This window comes from Manacus vitellinus, unplaced genomic scaffold, assembly GCF_001715985.3.
Source record: "Manacus vitellinus isolate BGI_N305 unplaced genomic scaffold, ASM171598v3 scaffold_9_pilon, whole genome shotgun sequence".
In the NCBI taxonomy this organism is placed as follows: Eukaryota; Metazoa; Chordata; class Aves; order Passeriformes; family Pipridae; genus Manacus; species Manacus vitellinus.
The window spans coordinates 5,609,969-5,634,705 of record NW_021940917.1 but is presented as its reverse complement, the minus strand read 5'-3'; the positions used below and the strand labels follow the sequence as shown (position 1 = coordinate 5,634,705).

Sequence of the window (24,737 nt, the reverse complement as noted above, 5' to 3'; positions counted from 1 at the left end):
GATACATAGATAATAAATGAAAATAGAAGGGAGGAAAGAAAAGATGAAACAGAAAGGGCTCAAAGAATGTAGCAAGAAGATAAAATCAATACCTACTAGAATGCAAAAGCTTCACCTCCTTGCCTGCATTACTTGTATGTCTTAAGTTTTATACAGACATACAGGTTTCTAAACAAATGTAGTTTGGGCACCAAGAGATTTGAGCCTTACTGACATTACCCTGATGAGTATTTCCCCTTCTTTGGAAAAGTGATCTATGGACTTTGTGATCCTTCAATATATTTCAAAACTTGGGAATCCAAATCTCTCTTAGAGATGCTCATCCAACCCCTTGTGACTGCTCACTGTGCAATCTCCTGAGTGTAGGAGTGGTGCCTGGTCTGTGTCAGGCTGTGGACAACTGTCAGGAATGTCAGGGAGACATGCATACAATGGAAATCACCACAGTCCCTGTGTGCATTACTCAGGGCTGGGGGCAGCCAAGTGGCGACACAGTGGTGGCAGGTCTGGGCATGGAGAGCTGCCACTGAGCCAGCAAGCTCCTCTGTGCTTCCTCTGGAAGCTGCTGACATATTCCCGTGTTCCACCCAGCAACCCCCAAATGTGCTCCTTCTCCCAGGCACCTCCCACCTCTCCTTCCCCACGTTGAAACATGCCAGCCAAGCTGCATCCTGCCTGTCATGGGGCTCCTGCCCTGCCAGCTGAGGGTCGATGTAGTGTTGAATAACTGGGGAAAGGGTGGTGCCCATGCCCAGAGCTTAATGGGTGGCCTTGCCTCCAAGTTGTTTTCATCAAACCCAGATGGTGATGTGTGCCAGAGTTCTGCTGCTTTTCTTCCACATGGGTCTGCCTCTGAAGGCTAGGCCCCAAGGCCAGGGTGTCACAGACCACGAGTAGCATTATGACAAAGTGCTGGCAGGAGATTCTGGCTTGTCAGACTGTGGTCTCTTCTCATGAGAGACCTATCAGACAGTCTGACTTAGCTCTTCATCTTGCTCACTGACAGGGCCTGAGCTCACTGACAGGGCCTGTCACAACCAGCAGAAGTGACCTGCTAAGGTTCCTGGTGCTGCCTCTAGAAAGAACTCTTAACTAGAAAACCATTATTACTCTCCTGGTATAGCCTGGCCAGAAGGCAGACAGTGATCTACTCTGAAACTCGTGTGTGATTAGGACTGTGACTGGGCCTCAGAGTGCACCTTTTTGGGGGGGGTGTTATATTCTGCTTTTCCTTCCCCCTCTTTTTTTTTTTTTTTTTTTTTTTAAAGGAAAGAGCAAAAGAGGGAAAAAATACCCATAATTTGACCCAAAAGATCAAATAGCATACCAGAAAGCTAAGTGTCTAAATGTTAAGAAAATGCCGAGTGTATTTATGCCAAGCATCCTTGGAACTGTTCTCATACAGCGTAAGGGTAGCTGTATAAGCATCAGGCTTCCCTGGCACATCACGGTTTGGAAAACTATTGAAAGATTCCTTCTTGAGATGTAGGGGCATCTCAAGGAAAGCTTGCAGTGAACTAGCCTGTCATTCATACATTACTGGTCTGTGGTGCAGGCATCTTTCCTCCAGATGCATGACATGAGTGTAAGTAGCAGGTATTACATAAGTATAACTGAGGAATAAAGGACCTCTCATTGAGCAGGTTACTCAACAGATTTGTCAAGCAACTGTACTATTGTGAGCAGAAGCAACCAGTTCTGTTCTCCATAATCCCTGTTTGGGACTGCATTTGCAAAAATCTGTTTCTCCTCAGAAAATGCCAAAGATTTTACGTAGTCCAATTGATCTATCTGCATCTGACATTCTAAAACTGGTTTGCAATATTAAAGATTAATTTTAACTTCTAGATTGACTGCTGTAGTTCAGAAGATCGGGCTTCTTGGCAAACCTCAAGTTCCTAGCAAACAACAGTCAGGGTCCACTTTTTGGAGGTCACGGCGGGCAGAGGAAAACAGGAGTGATTTGTAACATAACACTCCGGCAATCAGTTCACCAACTTTAAAATGGTGCTAATGAGCCTTTCCCAGCAAAGGCTGTAAGCCTTAACTACTGACTGGTTTTAAAGTACTTGGAGAGCTCTGAATGGAAGATGCAGTAGAAGTGCAAAGTATTACGGTTATTAGAGTCTGTCAGAACCCTTAGCAGTCCGTGTAGAGTTCTTAGAGGCTCTCCAGCACTTACAGTTCTTAATTTCACCCTGGGGGACTTTCCAGTTACTTCAGTACCCAGAAGCCCAGAAGAAAACTGGATGTCCACTAGACTCACTTTCTTAATATATTTCTCTAAGCATATACTGATATTCAGGACTCTTCAGGAAAAGTAGTTTAAAGCTAGAAACATCTTCTTTAAATATAGCCTTTGCAACCTACACATGCCTTTTCCCATAAGCTCTTTGTTTGAGTTTCTTTCCTCTCTTTCCTTAGGACTCCTGAGTCCTAATCCAATCTCAAGTATTTTCACTCCTCCCTAAACAATATACATTCATATACAAATGTAGCTGGAAATCAGTTGCCTACCAGGAGATGTAATCTTGAAGTCATACTGAGGAAGGATTCATAGTTTTGAAGGAAGCTGATCAATTGCAGATAGAGCAAACCTTTTGAAACCTTAACCAGATGAGAACTTTTACTTCATGTGACTCATATGTAAAACCTGCTTAGAACAGCATTTTAGGAGAAACATCTAGTCAGAGCTTACTCTGTCAACTTACAGAAATAAATAAAATATCTGATGTGTGTTTCTAGATGTAATCTGCTCTCAGCAGCTACAATACATTGTTCCACCTCAGATGAATGCAATAGTACTTGGTAATACCAAAGACATGAGAAGGATCCAGAGATGGAAAGAATGCCAGACTGTCACACATGGAATTTGCTTTATTTTAGTGAATAAAATCATTATCAGTGTTGAGGCTTATTTTCCATACAAGTCAGAGCTGTAAATGACTAAATCATCATAATGCTATTGGATGACAACAGTTTAAGGATTTCAAATTACGAGAAGTGCTTATATTGCCACCTGCTGGGCTTCATTGCTTCACGAGCATACAAGGCAGATCAGCAAGGTCTTCCACAAATGCATGGTTTTTCAAATGCCTCTTGCAGATATGGGGTCGTCAATCATTTCAATGAACCAAAAGAGTCACAGAGAAAAAAAAACAACAACAAAACCATTGGTGTTAAGCTGTGAAACTCCCAGGCTTGCCTGGAACATGCTGACATTGTGTGCACCCTAGACTTGGAAGTTAGTTAGTCTGGAGTCACTTATCAAGGACCTTGGGATGTATGCTACCACCTCCTCTTCTCCACACACAGTTCTTTCCTTGAAATAGCAGAGTCTACCAATATTTGAGAGGATCACATTCAGGAAGAAATCAAACTATAGATCTGATAACACTCCAGAAACCTCTTAGTTCTAATAAAAAAACCTCAAGACATTTTTAGCACATATATATTGTTGCTGGAACTCTACTCAATGGAGCTCTCTTCATTCTTCAGTCTTAGAAATACTATGCTGCCTAACATTATACTTGTCATGTATTCATCATCAAGCCCACAGATCTTCTTCAGATCCTTCCTAACACTTGCCAAACTTCTGCGCAAGCCAACAGCTTGTTCCACCATTTAGACAGCTTACAGTTCTCTAGTTAACACAGCTGGATCTCTTGAGGTAGGAAAGCACCTAACTTTGACCACAGACTCACAGGGGAAGTAGAAAGTCCTCTTGAAACGAAATTGCCTGACCAGACCACTCTCTACCATAGTCACATTTCTGACAACTGTCTAGTCTCTCTGGTATTCAGGTCAACTTCACAGACCATACTGCATGGAAAACTAAAGGACCTGCAGGTACTTTTCACTGACTTTTTCAGAAGAGCTGAGATAAGCTGACCTGGGTGTCCTGCCTTGTCTTTTTAGAAATCTAAATTTTGCTAAAGCAGATATTCTGGAAATTGTACTGGGTATTTTTAATGCCACATGAATGAGGACTTTGGTATCTAGTCTGCTATGTTACCTAATTGAGATAAGTTTATAACACATGCACAAGATCCTGGGCATGTCACAGTTAAGCATGCAGAACTGAAATTCTGTAAATACTCATTTCTACCCTTGAACTTGGTTTGTTTTTTGAAAATTCAGAGCTGAAATATGGCATGCATGACAGACCAAAGATCTGAACAGACTGTCTCTTTATTCTCACAGCCACAAGTATGTTTTTCAAGAAATGTATTTCTTTTACATCCTATCTTCTCAGTGATACAATGTAAATATTACATATTAGGGAATTAAAACCCCTCCATGTGGCTCTACTGTATTATTTGAGTGCATCCAGGTTATCATTTTGTAACGGGGAGTGTGCAGTGTGATCCATGTTTCTGACTCGAGCTTCTTCCACGCTGCACATATGTCATGGCCATATACTGAGAAGTGTAACTTCTCCAAGAGGTATTTAGAAAAGATACCTCTGTCCAAATGCATCAGAAAAGGCTAAATGGTGGAGGAGGGGACCACAGGGAGGTAAAGAACTACAGGGAAGGCTATGGTGGCTAACAAACCAGCACTTGTGCAAAGAGAGAGTAGACTGGAGAAGGAGATCTTGGATATCTGCTTTTATCAAAAGCTATATTTGGCAGGACCTTTGTTTTACTTTTTTTCCAGCCTTTAAACAGCCTTTAAATAGACAGCAGTGAGTATAACTCGTTTTCAATTGGAGGTATTACAAAAATAAAGTGCGAAACATGAACAGCCAGTTTCCTAACCATTTAGATTTACAAGCCCTATGAGCTAACCTAGGTAAATCTTTTTCCCCTTAAGGTGCCAGAGAAAGCAAAAAAGGCAAACCCCGTACTTGTTTTGAAATCAATCTCCTCTTTCTGATGAGACTGGCAACTTATATTCCATTTGAGACTGTATCTCAAAACTTTTTTGTCAAGAGATCTCTCACTGCTGCTCTGAAGATCTCATTATTACAACCTGACTTGGCATCTGATTCAACTTCCAAATACAGGTACAGATCATAACCCAAGTCAAATACTCTTACCTTAAGAAGCAGTTTACTCTTGTTATTTATTTGTTTTATTAGGCCCACATTCTTGGAGAGATGGGACTACTTTTAAAAAATATACATCTTTCAGTTTCTTCTTTTTAACTGCTACCTTTGAAGTACCTAATTCAGAGATAGCACTGGCTACTTGCAATATTTTTCATAACTTTTTAAAGCAATTTTTTATCCTGAAAATTATGTGTCAATTATTATATTTCATGATAATATTTTAGAGTCTTCTAGTCCAGTGTCCTACAGGCTGTACTGTAATACAAGGCTGGTCTAAATTTATTCATATTAGACCTATGCCTATGCATTATTTTTTTAAAAAGAAGTTCATGTTTGTAAAAATCCCGTCATAGACAATCCCCCAAAAATCTCAGTAAACTGCTCCACTGTTTTAATGATCTGAGTTTCTTACTTCTGAGTTTGACTAGCAACAAATTCCTACTTTAGAAATTATTTAATCTTTTCTTCTGGAAAGAAGGCTCTGTAATCTGGATATGTACAGGCTATCAGTGAGGCACTTCATCTTTTTTTTTGGAAAAGTTAAACAGTTTGGGCTCCTGGAGACTAACTTTTCAGGTAAATTTTCCAGTTCTGTTGTCAATTCTATGAAAATTATAAATTTTTTTTTGAATGACAGAAGTTTTTTAAGAAATATAGATTTAGGATGAGTCCCTTACCCTTGCATGTTCCAGAGTCAACAATACGCTGGATATGTGTGTTATGACATTGACCAAGGAATAAATGCGTAACAGCATGCAAGAATTTAGATGGTCCATCAGGCAACTTCTTGGAGGGTTTTCCAGGCCAGTAGGTTTTGTTTTTTGGCGTACTTCATGCCTCTGCTGAATCCTGCCTTTGCATGATGTAGCTACTATGTAGCTGAGGGTGGTATGTCTCCAGGCAGAGCAAACTCATTTGAACCCACTGTGGTTGATACAGCTCAGAAATACAGAATTCAGAAACCTTCAACAGTGAAGCCAAACTAATTACTTGGGCAGACAGGACCCTCAAAGCAAACACTGATCCACACAAAAGCCCACCTAGAATTTCTGTGCATAGACCACCTCCCTGGGTATTAAAACCAAAATTCTCAACTATGAAATTCTATTGTTAAATGAACATAGGCTATGAAAGCTTGTGCACCATCATAAAAAACTGCAGGACTTAATTTGATTAAGACATATACGTGTCAACATCTGATTGATCTCTTAGATTTTCTGGCTCCATCCTGTACCCATCTGCTACTGTAGGATTTGGCTTCAGTGAGTACAGAATCAAATTATGTTTACGAATTCTGAACTAAAGCTTAAGCATTTAAATTGTCATTGTCAAGAGGCAATGCCAAAAATATAATTTCTATATAGTGCTATATGCTTTCCAGGTCTGTGCCATGCAGAGAGAATTCACAGATCCATGTATGCTCTCACTATCTTTTAGATAGAAACTGACATTGCATTTACAAATTTTTTTGTTCCTCAAGCTGTAGTCTACTAAGTACTGGTAGCCCTTAAGAAAAACAATTCAAGAAACTTTTTTGCTAAGGCCTACCAGGAATTTTTTGCTATTACCCTTAAAGATGGAGTACTTTTTGAAGTTTGTATGGTAACTAAAGGACTGTGACTTTCAACTTTACACATAATACTTTTCTGCAGGTGCGGGTTCTTTGATGTCTGCAGTTAAACTGACTACAATCTTCAGAATTGCTTTCATAAAATATCCTATTTTTTATTTGGAACTGGCAGGTTCAAATGGCTGAAAAGATGAGTCGAGGCTTTTATTTATAATCTGAAACTGCATGGTTATTTGTTTAATGTGATCGAACTTTTCTTGTCAATCCATGTTCTCACTTTCTGTATATTTTGTCCAGGAATAGTTCTGGCTGCTATCAGCACATTTGTGGCAAACTAGATGGAATATCATTGGTTTTGAAGTACCGGAAGATATTTTTCAGCTCTTTAAATGTGTTGTGGCAGTAGGAAACATGGGATTCAGCTGGAAATAACATTGAGCCAACAGTGGATGAGATAAGGTTAAAGTGACAAATCACTCAAGTACGGAAACAAAGGAGGCAACGTAGCTCAATTTCTCATTTCCTTTTCCTCTCCTGCAGAAAAGTCAGAATGATACATGCCAAGCAATAATGAAAAATGCTCATAAGATCTCATTTTAACTATGTTGAGAGCAAACCACGAAGGTACTACCAGTGGTTCTCCCAGTGAACAAAGTTTGCAATAGAACTCACCATCACCATTGGCACAAACTAACACTGGTTAGCTCAGCAGAGAAGCTTGTGACAGAGTAACCTAGGGATGTGAGTGAGAATCTTTGAAATGGAACAATATGCACTTCTATGTCAGTGCTTTTTATATTTCTACATATTTTGGAAATCATTGTACCCACAAACTTGTGGAGGGAAGAGGACTGTACAATCTTTGAGATCCTTCTGAGGGCTGTTGCCTCCTCCTGAGTTTTTGCGTGCTCCTGTCTCACCATCAGCCCTCACAGCCCAGTGCTGACTTGACTCACCATTTCTCAAATCCCATGTTAAATTCAGAGCTCAGCAGCAATCATGTATTAGCAGAGACAGCTCTTAATTTACCAATTCCTCATCTGACTTTTGTAAAAGCTAACCTGGAAACCATACTCCAGGCTTATGGTTTCAGAAGCTCCCATACAATGGTATTGCTGGGTAACAACAGTGCAATAAAAGTACAGTTAATATTGGTACTTTCTCTGTTGTTTATAAACATTCAGCTCAGCTTATCAGACAGATTTTATCGCTTTCTGGGATAAAATTCTAGAAAATAAAAAATATACACACGTAGAGCTGACAATGAAACACAGAAAAACTGTTCTGGGTGAAATTTCTGACAGACTTAAAATCATCACTGAGCCCAGCTTTTAGAATGACACAGACTCTGACATCTGAATCCCACCAAAAGGAAGGGCTAAACTTTTAATGCCAAGGACTGCAGTGACTCTGCAAAGGCTTAGTTTCTTTAAAACATGCTTTTTCTCTTGAAGTGACTCTAGTGCACTTTGATGACCCGCTGAGGGAGATGTAGCCAAAAAATGCTTATCATGTCTGAGAAATGAAAGTGGGTTCCAAGAACTGGAAGAGGGGACATAAAGGTGAGATTGTATGACGCCCATAATCCTCCAATTACTAAACTACTTGTCAGCAGGCCAGCAGTTGGTGTGACTTAGAACAGCCTCAAGGTCTCATGGTGTATGTTGCCTGCCAACAGCTCCAAGGAACCAGTTTAACAATCACAAACCAGTGTCCTAGTTCTTCTTTCCTCAGGCCACATGCCTTCTCCCAGCCAAAAGGAGGAGAGATGGCACTGGTCCAGCTCTGCCAGCACCTCTCATGGTTGGAGACACTAGCAAGGACAGATCTGCAGGGTTTATACAGCTTTGTTCTGTAGAACAGAAACTGAACCTTTGACTCCTGAAGATATCTATCTTCAGACTATACAATCCTCATTCTGAAGATGAAAGGGCTGCTGAGGTACCATTGATTGTTTTGGAAATTATTTTCACCAAAGAATGCTGGTACCACTCCAATCTGAATTAACAGACTGCCAGGGCTGGAGCCAGGAGCATTTCTCTAATAACAGAACAATGATATTACTTCTTATTTCACTTATTCCACAAATCACACAGCTTGATAGCTTGGAAAAGAAAAGTTGCTGGTACCCATATTTCATTTTAGTGTGTATGAAGGCATCCACTTAATCTGATTTTTAAGTACAATAGTAAGTGTGAATGCTCTGAGAAAAGTCACACTGATCACAAAATACATAACAGACAATTATGGGCCTTAAGCCTGCAGACAAAAACATACATGATATACAGTTTCTTTCATAATATCAGGAAGCATAGATTGCTGTTCCACAACTTGTACTGGATTTTGTCATACCTTTTGAATAACCTCACCACTTAATAAAATGCTACAGAGTAAGTAAAATAATAATAATTGCTCTCTGCTGTGTCTTGTAAAAGTGAGTATTACTTCTATGTTTTTAGCCTATTCACTGATGTGTTTTGGCACTGATTCTTCTACATAACAAAATAGCACCATCAAACACCTTCCCCACAGCTTTATTGTAGTATACCTACCCTTCTTGCCAATACTGGCACTCTGTTATGGCCACATTTGGTACAGAGGGCAGGGTGGTATTTTATGCCAACCATCTGAGACCCTATGCATGTTTTATCTTGACATAAAAATATGTTTCCTTTTACAATGTTCATGACAAAGATATGCTTCTCTGACTTATAATATTTTTGGCATGATCAGTTTACTGAGCTGAGGATAAATCAAATGGTCAGCATCATTCTGAAGCACAAAATGCTCCAAGAAGAGGGCACTTCTGGGGTCTTTTCTAAAAGCAGTCAATTTCTGCTTCTATGGCCCATGACTGGGTCCCTTTATATGGGAATGTTTCACTTGTAGCCGTCGAGGTCTTCACGATGCACTGTCACACAAGGATATGAACCCTGGAGTGCTCCTTGGATTTAAGTTCTGAGTGGGAGTCCTTGAATAGTCTTGTGCTGAAAATGGACAAAGACACCGCCTCCCTCCCATAAAACCCCCAAAACTTTAACAAAAATGAACAAACTTAATTAAAGGAGCTACTTGGCTTCTCTGATTAGTCAAGTTCAGCTACAGTTCCTTACACTAACCAGAGAAGTCTTTGGTAGAGGGGAAACAAAATTATCAAGGAAATAATTTTCTGTATTTGATCTTATCCCTTGGTAGCAACTGCTGATTTTTACTCTAGAGATTTCTGGAGCACATGATATGATTACACACTACAGTTTTGATGGCCATGCCTCTCAGCTGAATTTTATTTCTCTGGTGGTTTGTCTGAAAGGTATGGGTGCATGCGTGTGCCTTCATGCACACACACACACACACACACACACACACATTTTATTGATGCGTGTTTGTGTGTTAGCAGGCGTGTATTTGTATGTATGTGTGTTACATCCACTTCACTTTGCAGGTTTTGGTTTACAGGACCTCTGGTGGACGATCAGTCTGTCTGGAAGAAAAGTACGCCCACAAATATCACATGGAACTAGCTGGGTCTGGGCGCTGCTCCAGGCTGCCTCATTTAAAGAATCAAGATCATAGAAACCTTTGGCTGGAAAATTAGAAAAAGAAAGTATCAGCTTTCATTCTGGAGACCCACATTCAACTCTTTATGGAAAATATTTTCAGGAAATACCTGTTGACTGAGCCTTTCAGTTTAACCAAACCATATTGCTTTTGCAAATGAAAAAGAAAAGAAAGAAGCAAAAGAGTAAAAAATACATAAAAAAGACTCTGTTTTTTGTCCCAGGGGTTGAATTAAATTGACTTCAAACTGAATAATTTTGTATTGTATGAAAAAACATCATGCTGTGTGTTATGATGTGCATTCTAAGTTAATTACTAACATCTTTACACACATACTATTATCAGCAAATTCACTTTTTGGCTTCATTTCAAGTTCTGTTTAATGAGCATGTGTTATCTGACCATGGCTACGGGTGGGAATGTATCATATTTGAGAATATGCTCTTTGCACTGCTCTGGACAAGGGGCTCAATTTTCTTCCCATTGAAGTTTATGCAAGTTTTGCTAAAAATTGGAGTAAATCTTAGATAAGGCCAAAACCTTACAGACAAAACCTACAGTACTTTTAAGCCACAACTTCCTGTGAGGTCATTGCACTGATGCATCTATTGTGATCTAAACACTAATCCAGTCTTACCCTCAGTTATTTTCCACTGTGGGAAGAATGACTGCTTCAAAAACACGGGAGCATTCTTCAAACACTCAGATGTATTTTCAAGATTTTATTTGGGTATAAAAAAAAATCTTGTTTACTTTCATCTTGAAATTGACTTTTCTTTTCACATACTATTGTCTCAAACTGATTTGCAAAAAGGCCAGGCAGGTTGCTTAATACCTGGATTTAGTTCTTAAGAGTTTTCATTTGAAGTACGTGCAGAAAAAAATCCACATGGCTTGAAGATGTACTTGCTTCCCCCTTCTCAAATAGTATGACAATATAGAGACAGATTTAAAAATCTAGTTTTTTTCTTTGAACTTTTAGCAGTGGACAATTTTTAAAAGAAAGGCATTTGTGCATTTAAAAAAAATTCCATGGTTTCTGTCACTGGCACATGATAGAGCCCTTCATTAAAGGCCCATACAATTTTAATATGATTCATATCCAGTGGTTCACATAACCACAATAAGCCTTAGATCTCTTAATATGCCTGTTCCTAATGTTCTTTTTGTTAGAAGAGCAACCAAGTAGTGTTTCTTTTCTTGGCTGAGACAAATATCCCCTTTGCTTGCAGGAAATGAATGTGTATTTTCTGTACTTTGGTGAGTTTATGGAATACAAAAAAAAAGGGGGGGGGGAAAAAGAGAGATAACTTTCTCCTTGCAGGCATGTGTTAGGCATTCCATAAACAAAACACTGTGTAATGAGGGCAGTGGTTGTCTTCTCGTGACACTTGAGTTTTCAGAAAAAGATTTATGTAAGTTATAAAAAGTTTTATGTAAGCAGTTAATATTTCTGAGTTTTTTTTGAACATTCAACAACATTTGTTTCATTCAACAACAGGGGTAATCCCTTCTCCCTGAGCTGAGAAACTGTGAGACATGCAGTACATGCATGTGGTCTCAAGGTCAGTTATAGCATTTACCAGATGATCGAGAGTAACTCTTACGGAAAAAGAACAACACTGAGATTATTTTCTTGAGGCCAGAAGTATGAGGCAACTGCAGGGGGAACAACAATTTTAGCTCAAGGTACAGAACTGATCAGGCTTGCATCAGCAGGCATTTGGGGACATATGCTGGAAGCAGGTCAATGTCCCCTGGGGAACCATGGGCACACAACACTTCACAGGAGATGAGAGGCGCCTGATATGACTCACTGCATAAGACAACTTTCTGATTCATATCTGGGAGCTTTCTGCTAGACTGTTTTCTCAAAGAGTTGCTGTCTTTCTGTTTCCACTCCTTCAAAATAAGAACAGTGTATTTAAAAAAAAAAAAAAACAGATTTGTCCTTTTGCATCCTTCTCTTTCTCATGGAATTCTCATTTTCTCCAATCTGTTTTACCCCAAAATGTGTAATAACTAAAAAGTGTTTAACATCTAAAAGAGCAAATACAATGAAAACATCTTTCGAACATATCTTTTACTGCAGATTCAACTCTGCCACTTGGCATCTGTTAACCAAGTTCTGATTTGATATTATTTGATCTTTGATTATTATTTTGAACAGCTGTTTAGTGTTCTTCGTGATCCTGCTCTCCTCTGTGTGTCTTCTGAGGACATATTTCTTTATACTGCTGTAAACTGACCTAGTGTATGACTTGTTCACAGTGAGTTGTAGCAGACTTTGTCTACTTTTCCAGACATTAGGGGAAGCTGAGGGAAATTATGGGGAATATAAAAAAAAGCATGTGTGGATTAAACGCCTGTGAGGAAGTGGTCCAAACTTGGCCCAAAGTAGCTCAGACCAGCTGGCAGAGCCAGGGAAAGCATCCAGAAGAAAAGGTGAAATAACTTTACATGGGAATAGGGAAGTCCTGGGAACAGCTTCCAGGCAACGCACAGATAAGGATTTGGTTTTGGTCCTACAGTGAGCAAATCCCCCCTGGAATACATACCAGAGCCTATCTCTGTGGGTGCTGGGGATCATCAGTGTTTGTTGATTCGAAGAAGTGGAATCTTACAAAACAGGATCCACAACATAAACATGCCAAATTGGCAGAATTATTTTTTTTTTTACTACCTGTATTTTTTCTTCACCATGTTTATATTATAATATCTCACAATGAAAGCTTCTAATACTTTTAAATAAAAGGGATCAATAACATCCACTGGATGTTGACTGCAGAAGAACATAGCTGAAGCATCTACACCTATGTTGCCTGAGGGTATTTCATTTTAATGACTGTATGTGTCAAGTCTGCACATTATTCTTGGATGTTTTTGCTTATTTCAAAACATACCTATCTACAGTGTTGAAAGGAGTCAAAAAGTAGTGATGTAGTGTTTTGATTCAGAACATACTGACACATAAAGGGGACTGTCCCAGGAGCCACGTTCCAGAGTCAGTGACTACTCTTACTTCTCACGGATGCTTTACAGAATAACTGGATACTTAATAAAAAGCTTAAAACCCGTAAACTGAAGAAAGCAGTTCTTGCAAACTGTTTATCTACTACTTTAAATTACTTTTTCTTTTTTTTTTATTCCTCGCACTTTCTTCATCCCATATCTTAATTTAGTATGTATCTTACCTTGCACAATTCTTACTTCAGGCTTTTTAGGTTCTGGCCTTCTCAAGTGCTTGGGTAGGTTGTCATTCTCCTGGTGCCATTTTTTCAGGCATTGTGGTTCATGAATACTAATAGATTTTGTTCCATACTCACGACCACATATGTAACAAATCACTGTTGGTGGTCGTTTTATCACTTTTGCCTGCAAGTAACAATGGTGAAGAAGAATAAATACTGATTCAACATTAATTTTGAATCAGAATGACTGTGGATGAAAACAGTCATGTAGATAAGGAACTTGATACTTGTGAAATCAGTGTAACTGTTTCTATCAATTTCATTTTGTTTGGATTCAGTCTCGAAGCTTGTAAGAGATATCGCCTCATCAACAGGTGGGTTCATTCTGCAGATACTGGACTGAAAATTCATGTGTGTGACTAATACTTAGCTATGTAAGTTTCATCTCCTATTTTCACACCTTCAAATTCATGGAAATGCTCAGTCTTCACGTGCAGAAACAACTCTGCTTCATCAAGTTGTTGAGGAGCAGCATCCATCTTAAATGGTCAAAGCCCTTTTTTACAGACCAAGCAGAAGTAACACGTAAAGCAGCAACAAAAGCTTCCTCAGCTGAACACAGCTGCAGTAACAGAAAGACTCCATCTTCTGGCAGAACACAGCTCAAACCACTGTGTCCAGCCTTAGTGTCTCTCTAAAGCTGGACAATGAGGGCAGCTGTCCCAAGCAGTGACTGTGGTCCCTTACCCTATGTTACTTTTGCCACAGGTCAGTTAGTTGATGGAATTCTTGGCCTTTAAGGATTAAAATCAACCCAGGATATTTCAGGATGAGCAGCAAAATAGGAATTGCTGTTTGTTTATCCCAAAGGCCTCAGTGTGAACTTTGCCAGTGACTGTAGCGAGTGCAGAACTGGACTCTAAGCAAGTTATTGTTTTCACACTTCAAATATGCTATTGTTCTCAGAAAAAAAACAGCCCAACAATGGAAGAAAAAGATTCCTCAGCCCCAGACCTCACAAATACATATTCTAAGGCTGAAAAATGTATAATTACTGTGGTACGGTAGATTATGGACTCGGCTGTGTCCTTAGGCATGTCCCGGACTAGGTGTGGTGTCAATACCAGCCCTGTTCCAGGAAGTAGAGTAAAAACACACTGTAGAGACAGAACTTGGAGGTACACAGATGGGTCTCTAACTGCAGAATACCAGTAAGAGATGAGCTATCCCCTGCCCTCCTAAACTTAGAGGACAGCCATGCCAGACCAAACATGGGAAGCCTTTCTCACTCAAACAAGGGAGGTGGGGATTTAATTTTTTCCTCTGCTGCTGTTTAAGACAAAGAGTAACCTGTTCCAGTATTTATGACTCTCTCTGTCAGCCCATCAGTGTGTTCAAGAAATTCTGGGCATTTCTTCTCGCATTTACGTTACAGTCTGAAAATGTCATTAGTGAACAATCTGCATAAGCTTGCTTTCCTGTATCACACATGTAATCTCAATTATAAGAATACTACTCTATAAAGTGTATTTTTGCTGGGAAAAGGTGGACTCAGCCTAGAAAGTTCTCACAGTGACTTGAAATACAACATCCAAAGACAGTCTCTCCAAGGAGATTTTCAGCCTCTTGACTTTCAAATGGAATTTTCTTAGCTACCTTTGATAACACAGTATTTATACATGTATATTTTCCAATAAATATAAAAACATATCCTTCTCCTACTTGTAGGTGAATATATCAACAGCTATTGTAAGAACACCTTCTGATTTTTCACTATCAATTTTCACCTACTTCTTTGCTTCAAGTCTTGAGCTAAATCTTGTCTGATTTGGAGATAAGACTCTGGGTCCAGATGGAGTTGTTTGACGGCACTATATGTTTATTTGTAGGCTCTGGAGAGGTTTAGATAAGGATACTATTATCTGAATTCTTGAGGTCAGGGGACTCAATTCAGTGTGCATTCCTGTTTTGGGCATGTTACAGCATTTTAGAAATGGTTTCCTTAAAAAATGCTATGTGTAAAATCACTGGGAACACATTTTCCTTACTAGTGTCATTAGCTAGGTTCCTGCCATTCACTAAAATAGGTTATCTATTGGCTGAAAACTAGGAAAGAGCAATTTGATTTGTATTCGGTCTGTAGGTACTCTTTATATACCACCAGAAATGAAAAAAGGAATCCTGGTCCAAATGCTGTAGAACTCTGTTCAAGTAGATGTGTCTGTCTTTTGTAACTTCCACAATAAAAAAATGTACAGGAACAATAGCAGAGACCAGAATTAATTAAAAGGAATCAGGTCACTCTAAGGATAGAATTATTTTTTTTCCAGAAAAATAGTGAGTTTGAATCATCACCACACATAAAATTATATTCACAAATCCTTCTCTGCACACATGTTAAAAACCTGAAAAATAAAACCTGAAGGAGATTAGCCTTACAATTGGTAGTAACAGGTTTTTCATTTTTTAACTGTGGAATCCAAGATATGATAAGCTTTACTTGGAATTTCTACAGCTGATGATATTTACCCTTCATTTCTTTTTCTCTTCAGAGTGTGCTTATCCCAAATGTCACATCTGGAGGCCTGCAGTTTGAAATGAAACTATTTTTGGAAACACCACAATTTTCCAACCCAAACTACTCACAGGCCAGTGGCTAGGCTGTCTGCTCACGGCTTTGTTTTTAACTTTTAAAAAGGGTTGTAGGGAAGGTCTGTTCCTGAGGATATGTGTTATTATAAAAATACCTACAAATACCTAACAGTGTAGTTAGGCTTTCCTCTGGTGTCTCAGTATTTTCTTTTTTTCTCCTAGACTGCTAAGTATGTCTGCGTGACCATGAATGAAGTTATTTAGCTCAGAGGGCTATGCAACTATGTATTTTCAATAGACCTGACATTACTTGAGGTTAGCCCCAGGCTGCTTGTTATGGTGTTACATGAGGTCAAATCCTTCCATACTGCACAAAGCTTTTAATTTCTTCTTAAGTACACACAATAAGACTGTCTCCCAAACTCCACTACATAAATATTTATCATCCAGGACTGCACACACCTCTGCCTCTCCTATTTGTTTAGTTATCCAAGTATTTTAATGGGAAGAGGGGAAGCATCTTGCTCTAGGACAGAGCTCTCATCATAGACTTGAATTGCCCAGGGAACAGAGGCTCAAGACAAGATCGATGCAAACACTTAGCAGCACCATTCTGTTGTATGACAGCAGCCCTTTTCATACACTCCTCCCTGGAAAGTAGAAAGCATTTTGCACAAGGAACAGGGACAAGCTGTGGCATGGGGCTCATGACTATCCAAAGTTGCATTTCACACCCCACTGGAGCACTTTCAGCCACAACACAACAGCTCAAATGTTAGGACTAGTGTCCTATATGCCTGTGTATAAAATTTATTTGAAAAGCAAGGTAATTTTGCCAGATGATGCTGGTAATTAAAGATATTACTACACTGGGAGCACTAGAATATCCCATTTTGCTCCTGATGTGTTTTATTTTAATTGAAATACATCAGCATAATGAACATGGCTTTTTTGTACAAAAAGAAAGGCAAGAAACTCAATCACTCCCAACGATAAGTTTCATTCAAACCATCTGTTCACTATCCATTCTCAACTAACTTTCCATATTTGAAAATTTGTTTGTCAGTATTCTCCTAAAAAGGTGTTCAAAACCACTGCAATCAAGGCACACAAAGCTTTTCATTGACTTTCCACCTTCATTAGAATTACACAGCATCTGAAGGAGTCTTCCTTTTACCAAATGCCTAGACAGCTTTATGCTAGAGCAAAATACAATATCAACATTGTTGCTACATGAATTGTCAAGGTTTATGCTGTGTTAAAATGCACTGCAATACAGCAAAGGAAGATCAGTGAAATCTTTTTAGGTAGTTCACCTGATAAGAAGAAAACAGCAGATGGCAGCACCAGATGCTAGCGATACATCAATAGGCTTCCAAGATCAGCGTTATCTATTGTCAAAACACCCGTAACTCATATACACACAGCAAGTCACTGGTGCTCACTTACACGTACCACACATTTTTTTCTATGAAAGAATAAAACACAGACTCTGTTCTAGTGCAAGTCTCAGTTTCAGTAGCTCCAGACACCACTTCTATTTTTTGGGGTATCACAGTAGAATTTCTGAGTCTTTAAGCATAGGCAGTGGTTTGGTTTACAAAGCCACACACGATCAACTCAGATGTGTTCACTGATTCTGAGAGCAAGGGCAGTAAGTGGAAGAGATGGTTTACAGAGGCTGTTGTGCCTCCACTTCTAAAGGCATTTAACGCAGAACTGTGAAAGAGTTTGTCAGTAATGATACTGGTCTAGTTGGTCCTTCACTTGCTAAAGGGGAGGGAGCTCCAGGACAGAGGCACACAGACAGAAGTGCTTGCAGCTGTAAAGTTAAAATGCCCTTCACATGGTGTACTACTAAATCAGTCAAAACTTTTATTTTCCAAATGAAGATAATCCAGCTTTTTCATTTAGGGCATCTTTCGTTGCATAAATTAATTTGACTGCAGCATTACTTCTCTTAAATACACTTATACAAGGGTTGGATGTTTTTTTCAGTTAGTCTTTTCCTCTGATGTTTTGCTGAATCAGGACTTTAAATAAGTACTTAAATAATTCACGATCACAGCAAGTAAGTCTGTTGAGACAATAGCTGCCCCAAATGCTTTCCAGACAGGACCAAAACATATTGCCATTTCACTCCACTAATGGAGTACTATTTTTTAACAGAACTAATAAGTAGCTGAGGAGCTGGTAAGGTGAACAAAACTAAAAACATACGTTGGAAAAAGATGAAGACTGTAGAGGGGACACAGACCTTGTCCCTGTTCATAGCAAATCTGCAGATCTTCCATAAGCTTAGTGCTTTTCCACATCCTTCCATCTGTGGACCTTTCAAAATTTTCAACTGTAAATAGAGAGCCTCATGCAGAGAATTTAAACCTATGGAAAAGAGGCTTCCTTTGACCACTTCCTATAAGCTGTCTGCCAGTCCTGAAGAACCACTTGGATCACAGGATATTTCTTTCAGTCTTTCTGTTCTGCTCTCTGCCTTTAAGGTGAGCCTCTGCACAAAAGAACGGCTCTAAAAATATAAAAATGAAAGACCTCAGAGAGGTAAAATCCATCACCCCTTCTTGAAAGTCATTGTTAATAATAAAGTCCCTTAGAGTCTATTACAAACTGCAAGCTGTACAGCCTCATTAGTTCTGTTGCAACTGATGAACTGTAACTGCTTGGAAGTAAATGAGGAAACCTGTCGTTCACACAGAAGGAAGAACAGATTGGAACAGATTTCACTCTGGCTCTGCAGAGCTCACAGAACTAAAAAGTGGTAATAATGTTGTTGTTCAGCAAGTCAGCAGATGTGACTGAATCCACACAGGGAGCAGATATGTTGTGCAAGAGGGTAACGTTTTTACAGAAACACTGTCAATGCCAAACCACATTCTAAACTTTTTTCTTTTTTTTCTTTCTGATGGCATTATAACTATAGCCAATTCCCCCACGCCCTTGTTTTTTTTTTTAAACTACAGAATTATGTGCGATGGATTAAATTCTCTGTTTCACACCCATGCCTTTCATTGAACAATCACCTTTAGAGCAAAGCCAGTTCTTTGGTAAAGGGTACAGTGTAGTGTAAAACAAGAACATCACCCTTCTTACAGCTATAGATGCAGCTGTGCAGCACTTTGAACTCCTTGGAATTATTTGAAATTTGCTGATAGAAGACCTAAGGAGTGAACCTTAATTTGCCAGTATCTATCAGTTAGTGGCCTCATATAGCATAATAAAAAAATAGTTCCTGTTGTCTTAGTCTCATGTGAGCTAGGGTAATGCTATTATCTTTATTTTATTCAGCAGCTGGTAAACTAACAGGTAACACCCTTTGATTTCTAAAGCATCTTTAGAAATGTTCTGCATACCACTGCATTCCTTTGGTGACTGAAAGAGCTAAATCTCATTTTCAAAATAAGGTAGGCAAACAGGATTTCAATCCCCATTTAAAAAAAAAATAGAAAGAGCTGTTTAATTTAGACACTGGGCCTAAATTTAGACAACTATCTTACAAAACTCCTGGCCGAAAGACAGCTTGTGCAGAAAAAAATGCAGAAAAAAATAAGCCATTTTCCAAAACTCTGTATAGTTTTTGGATAATGTGAATCAGCTTCTTTACTCTTGGATCTTGAATCAAATTCAGTGGAAAGAAATGTGCAGTCCTACTTATTTTGTTGTTGTTAGACCCAGAGCTGCTGCCTTTGAACATGCAGTCCTCAGTAAACTCATGTTCCATGCCAAGGTTAAGAAAAATGGTAAAATATGAAAATCATATTTTGGAGTGCTTATGGGACAATGAAACACTGCTTTTCATGTTAATTAAATAAAAATACCTAATATCTGCTAAAAAAAATAACATCCAAACCCTGCCTAAGCTACTCAATAGAATTGTCTAGGGAGCTATAGCAAACAATGGTCCCTCTTGGGGCATAACTCTTACAGGACCACAAAGAAGGAGAACTCAACTACTCCCTTTCAAAAAGAAAGTTGAAACAAATAAGAATAAGCAGTTTCTCCATGCACCAAGTATTCCACTTTTCTTTTTCTACTATTCAGCAGATAAACTTTTTCATGGAGCCTAAAGGTCTTTCTGAAGGAAAGTGATTTTAAATTTGATGGGAAACCAGTCTCCCCTGGAGATCCAAGCATCAAGATGCATCCACACACTTTCATATAGCACATGCTTAGCAATTTACCTGCGCAGCTGATGCAGTCCCACTCATTCCTTGATGGTTCTCAGATTGATCATATCTTTCTGAGCCAGCTCCAGATCTTGGTCCTTTACCAGATTTATGAGCGCTGCTACCTCCTCTGCAACACCTTTCATGCACAGGAAGACGCTCAGGAAAAAAGGTTCGGCCACAGTTTCCACAGGGTACGAGTTGAGCTTGAGCACTCTGATAAGCCGCCTCATTTTCATCTGTAAGTGTATAGGAACCACCAGGAAGGACCTCAGGTTTCCTGGGCTCTGGTCTTCTAAGGTGCTTCGGTAGTTGATCGTTTTCAATATGCCACTTCTTTAGGCACTGGGATTCATGTATAGAAATAGACTGTGACCCAAATTCTCTGCCACAGATATAGCATATCTTGAAGCCAGGTCTCCTTGGTGGGAAGGGCGTTTGAGACATGTTTGAAAAATCTGACAGTTTTGATGCTATTGCAGTGCCTGGTCACCTTTACAGGGGTCCAGCTTCTAGATGTACTACTTTGGGAAAATTTCTGGGAAGATCTGCACGTTAGATCTGCCAGATGATGCTCTGAGGACGAGGTATTAGAGATACTAGTAGGGGCTTCTCCAGGACTTGACAGAGCACTACAAGTTTTGTTCACATTCTTTTTCCTGGCATTTGTTTCCATGAAGGGTATGACATTTTGGGAAATTTCTCCCTCTCCTGCACATAAAGGTCTTAGGAAAGTCTGCTATTCAGAATGATTCTACATCTTCTTAATCCATTTTCATGAGCCAACATATATTAGGGACTTCAAAGCTGGAACACTACACCTAATAGCTGTTTCAGTAGAGAAGGGGGGTTTCTGTGTGTTTTCCGTTTGTCTTTTGTTCTTACATGATCCTGAAACAAATGAAATTAGTACATATTAATATATGTCTTCTTCCTTGTTAAGGTTACCAACCAGTGGTTTACCACAAGGAACCTTAATACTCTTGTACTTTTAAATAGCAGATAAATAACATCAAATATATCCTTACCCTTAACGCGCAGTTGAACAATGTAAACCCAAAATTCTAGCCTCAGAGGACAGAAAGTCGTGAAGGACATGAAAGAAGATGGATTTGCACAAAGTGAAGCTGATGAAATGCAAGTGGTTCGGAGTATACTCAATAGGATTTATTTTGAGTTATTGATAGAACTGGTATTTCTAGCACAGTCCTTAATTTTATAAAAATAAGCCTTTATGTTGATAGTTAAACATAATTTCCCTTTCTCCAGAGAGATAAGAAAAAGTCCCTTAGCAGAGGGATGTTAGTGTCCAGTCTACAAAGGGACTGTCAGAAAGGAAAATGTTTCCAGTCTGTAGGTTGAAGGAAATTATTAGGTCCCTTTATTCAGCACTTGTGAGGTGGTGGCTCAAATTCTCTAACCAGTCTTGATTCTCCCAGTACAGGAGAGCTACTAATAAAATTGAACAGGTTTATTAGTAAGAGCTAGTGACATGCTTTGGGGGCTGAAGCACTATGAGGAGAAGGTAAGGCAACTGCATTTGTTTAGTCTCAACACAGTACTAAACATATTTCAATTTTTCACTGTGCAGTCTATCCCTGTATACAGATAAATCCATCCTGTATCCCTTAAAAGTTCATTTCTTATAATATTTTAACCTGGTCCTCTAAGGATCAGAAAACAAAATTCAGACCATACGTATGTATGGTAGATGCTACTGCTTTATTGCAAGAAAAAAAAGTAGCCAGCACGTTGCACAGATAGGCAACTGCCAAGGACAGTCTACTTTTTCTGTAATAGAAGAAATGGTTGGCTAAATGGTCACCTTGTCCTTACCAAATATTCCAAACTTCATCTCATTCCTTCCAAATTTTTAGGGGGTTTCTAACTCACAAACTTATCCAGAGATTCCATTGACCTGTCTTGGTTCACTTTCTCAGCTACAACCAACCAACCTGGTGGATCTGCTCTTTACTGTGGATCTGCTGTATTGTTATGTCACCATGGAAGACTTTGTTTCCACTCAACAGCCTTTTCACCCTTATCACTCCCACCTCTGAACCCATGGGCTGAATTTTACTATCCACAAGGGAAATGACGCAGTTTTTCAGATGACAAACTTAAACTTTATCTGTGCCACAGAGACACACTCAGCTCATTCTAGTCTCTCATAAATATTCTAGGGGATGTCTTAAGGACATGGGCAATAGTGAAAAAAGTCGTCACACAGGTTCATGTGCATAGTCATCCCTCTTACCAGGCACATAAAAAGTGTTTAGATTGCTGCATTGACACTGCTTGCTTAAATACTCACAAAGCTACATATTCCTGGGATACTTTCTTACTTAAAAAAAAAAAAATCTTCTGTGAAGCTCAGATTTATTTGTAAGGCAAATTGGAAAATGTGAAGACCATCAGACCCAATGTGTGATTTGTACTGGAACGAATCTCTGTGAACAAATATGTTGCACTTAGCTGTTAAAAATAAAATTCTTGAGGGACTTTGCACTCAAAGTTAACACCTCATCTAAAACTCTATTAGATAACTGCACTTTGGGAAAAAATATGGTAATGTACAAGGATTTAGTATCCTCTGATGTCTCAAGCTATCAGGTACACATACAATGTATGTTGAAGGTTACACAAAACTGTAGCGCTGGAATTTTTAGTTCAGATATCAAAATAACAGGTTCAGCAGTATGTGAAATTTAAATCTGCAAACTAGTTTTGAGGCTACTGTACTGCAATGCTGTTTCAAGGACTGGGACAGTTTCCAAGGAGGGTGGCCTGTTGGATGAATCCAAGTTGGGAAGTAGCCAAGCTCTTTAGGAGGATGAAGGGAACGGAGAGCCAGGGAAACATTAAAGGGTCATGAAGGCAGGGGAGATAAGGGTTATTGGCAGGTCACAGGAAGAGAGCATCAGAAAGTTCAGTTACATTTCAGGGAACTTCTGAACTTTGTAAGGTCCTATTTATGTCCTATTTATTGATTTATGTCAGACCGAAACTTTCTGCTACCTGAGAGGATTCTTAAAGCAACAGTGAACACTGAACTGCCTGCCACATGAAGAATGTTAGGTGACTAAATCTGTTGCCATTAGGAATGAATCAGTCAATAAAAGATGCTATAAACAATCTATTAACAATACAACTTATTGTTGGATTTCTAAGCTTGCTATTGTAAATACTTCATAACAGAATTATGTTTCCTTGTGGGGATTACACCATTTGGTCTACATTTATTCCTGCCAAGTTGACTGTTATTATTTGGAAACTTCCTATAAATTCAGTGTGAAATGAAAAGGAATATGAGCAGTGCAAATTTTCTCTTGAGCTCAGTGGTAAAGTTGTGGAAGTAAGTCAGACTGTGATTTTGCATTTCAAAACATAAAACTTCCTTATGTTTTCCTTTCAAAAATGTTGCGATATGTTTTTTAGTAAAGTGGGAAGGTACAGTTGATCACTGCATATAGCTGTGGGAAAGCATTTCTCTCCTCTGCAGTTCCACTGAGGACAATACTTAAAAACAATCTCATGAACTGCAGTGATAGGTCATTTACAACTAGTGAAGTTAAATTTAATTAAAAACAAGTGCAATACTATGGCTAGTTCAGCACCAGGCTGAGAGCTTCACTCTGACCAAAATAGAACAGAATGACAAGAGTGCAAATATCTCAGTACATCTCTAATCTTCTTGTCCTGAAGAGGGAACTGGAACTCTTGCACATTGTTTTTAAGCTTCATCTAACCAGAAATTGCAATAGCATTATTATCCATGCTTCACTAATGCTGCCTGCTCTTAGCTGCCATGTGTGATTCAACCTATACAAGTAAGTGGAAACTTCTTCCCTGAAATGGCCTTCTTTATGTCTTCTTTTATGTCAGTGTTGGAACTTGGAAGCAAAGTTGACACATACGTTTCCTATTTCCTGTATGCAGCCCATTTCTGAAGAGCGACCCTCTCTGTTTTTCATCTCTCTTGATTCTCTCATGTAAACAATTCCTCAAAACCCATTATAAGGTCATTTTATAAGCCTGGATTCCTTGACTGAATTGAAGAAAACATACTTGTGTTAGCTGGGGAATTAAACTGGCTGTTTCCAATGAATTCTCAACACTACTGCTTTTGACTTAGCTAGAATTCCACATTGAGACCTCTCAGCTGAAAAAAACAGAGATTACCTTATGGAAGAACACATTGTATGAAGCCTCCTACTACCAGGACATAACCATGCTTATTAAATGGACAAAATAAAAGAACAGTTGTGACAATTTTGTACAGTTTATGGATGCTGACTGATATCACAGACTTTCCATGTGTAGCTGTAACAGACTGTAAACTCTGTTTAAACTATATGGCTGGCTTACTGTCATTGTTCTCATCTGCCAGCACAAAAAGGAATGAGATAAATCCTTGCACCAAATAAAAATAGAGCTAAAACAAAGGTCACAGAGCTTTCAAGCTTATACATGTCAAAAAACAAACCAAAACAAACCCAAACCCCCTTTTAACTATGTTTGACTCCATCTAAAAGCAGAGACAATTTTCAGAGAAGACCATAAACAAGCAAAATAAAAATTGGGAACAACTGATT

General features: G+C 38.9%; 1 protein-coding gene across 1 annotated transcript; it reads right to left on the bottom strand.

Moving 5' to 3' along the window:
- Nucleotides 1-9,873: 9,873 nt before the first annotated feature.
- LOC103757232 (zinc finger protein 474) lies at nt 9,874-20,697 on the bottom strand. Its single transcript, XM_008923350.2, has 3 exons — nt 20,158-20,697; nt 13,376-13,556; nt 9,874-10,206 (listed from the first exon to the last, which is right to left on the bottom strand). Exons 1-3 carry the CDS (start codon nt 20,587-20,589, stop codon nt 10,055-10,057), a joined length of 765 nt encoding a protein of 254 aa, XP_008921598.1. The 5' UTR covers nt 20,590-20,697; the 3' UTR covers nt 9,874-10,054.
- Between the last annotated feature and the right edge of the window lie 4,040 nt (nt 20,698-24,737).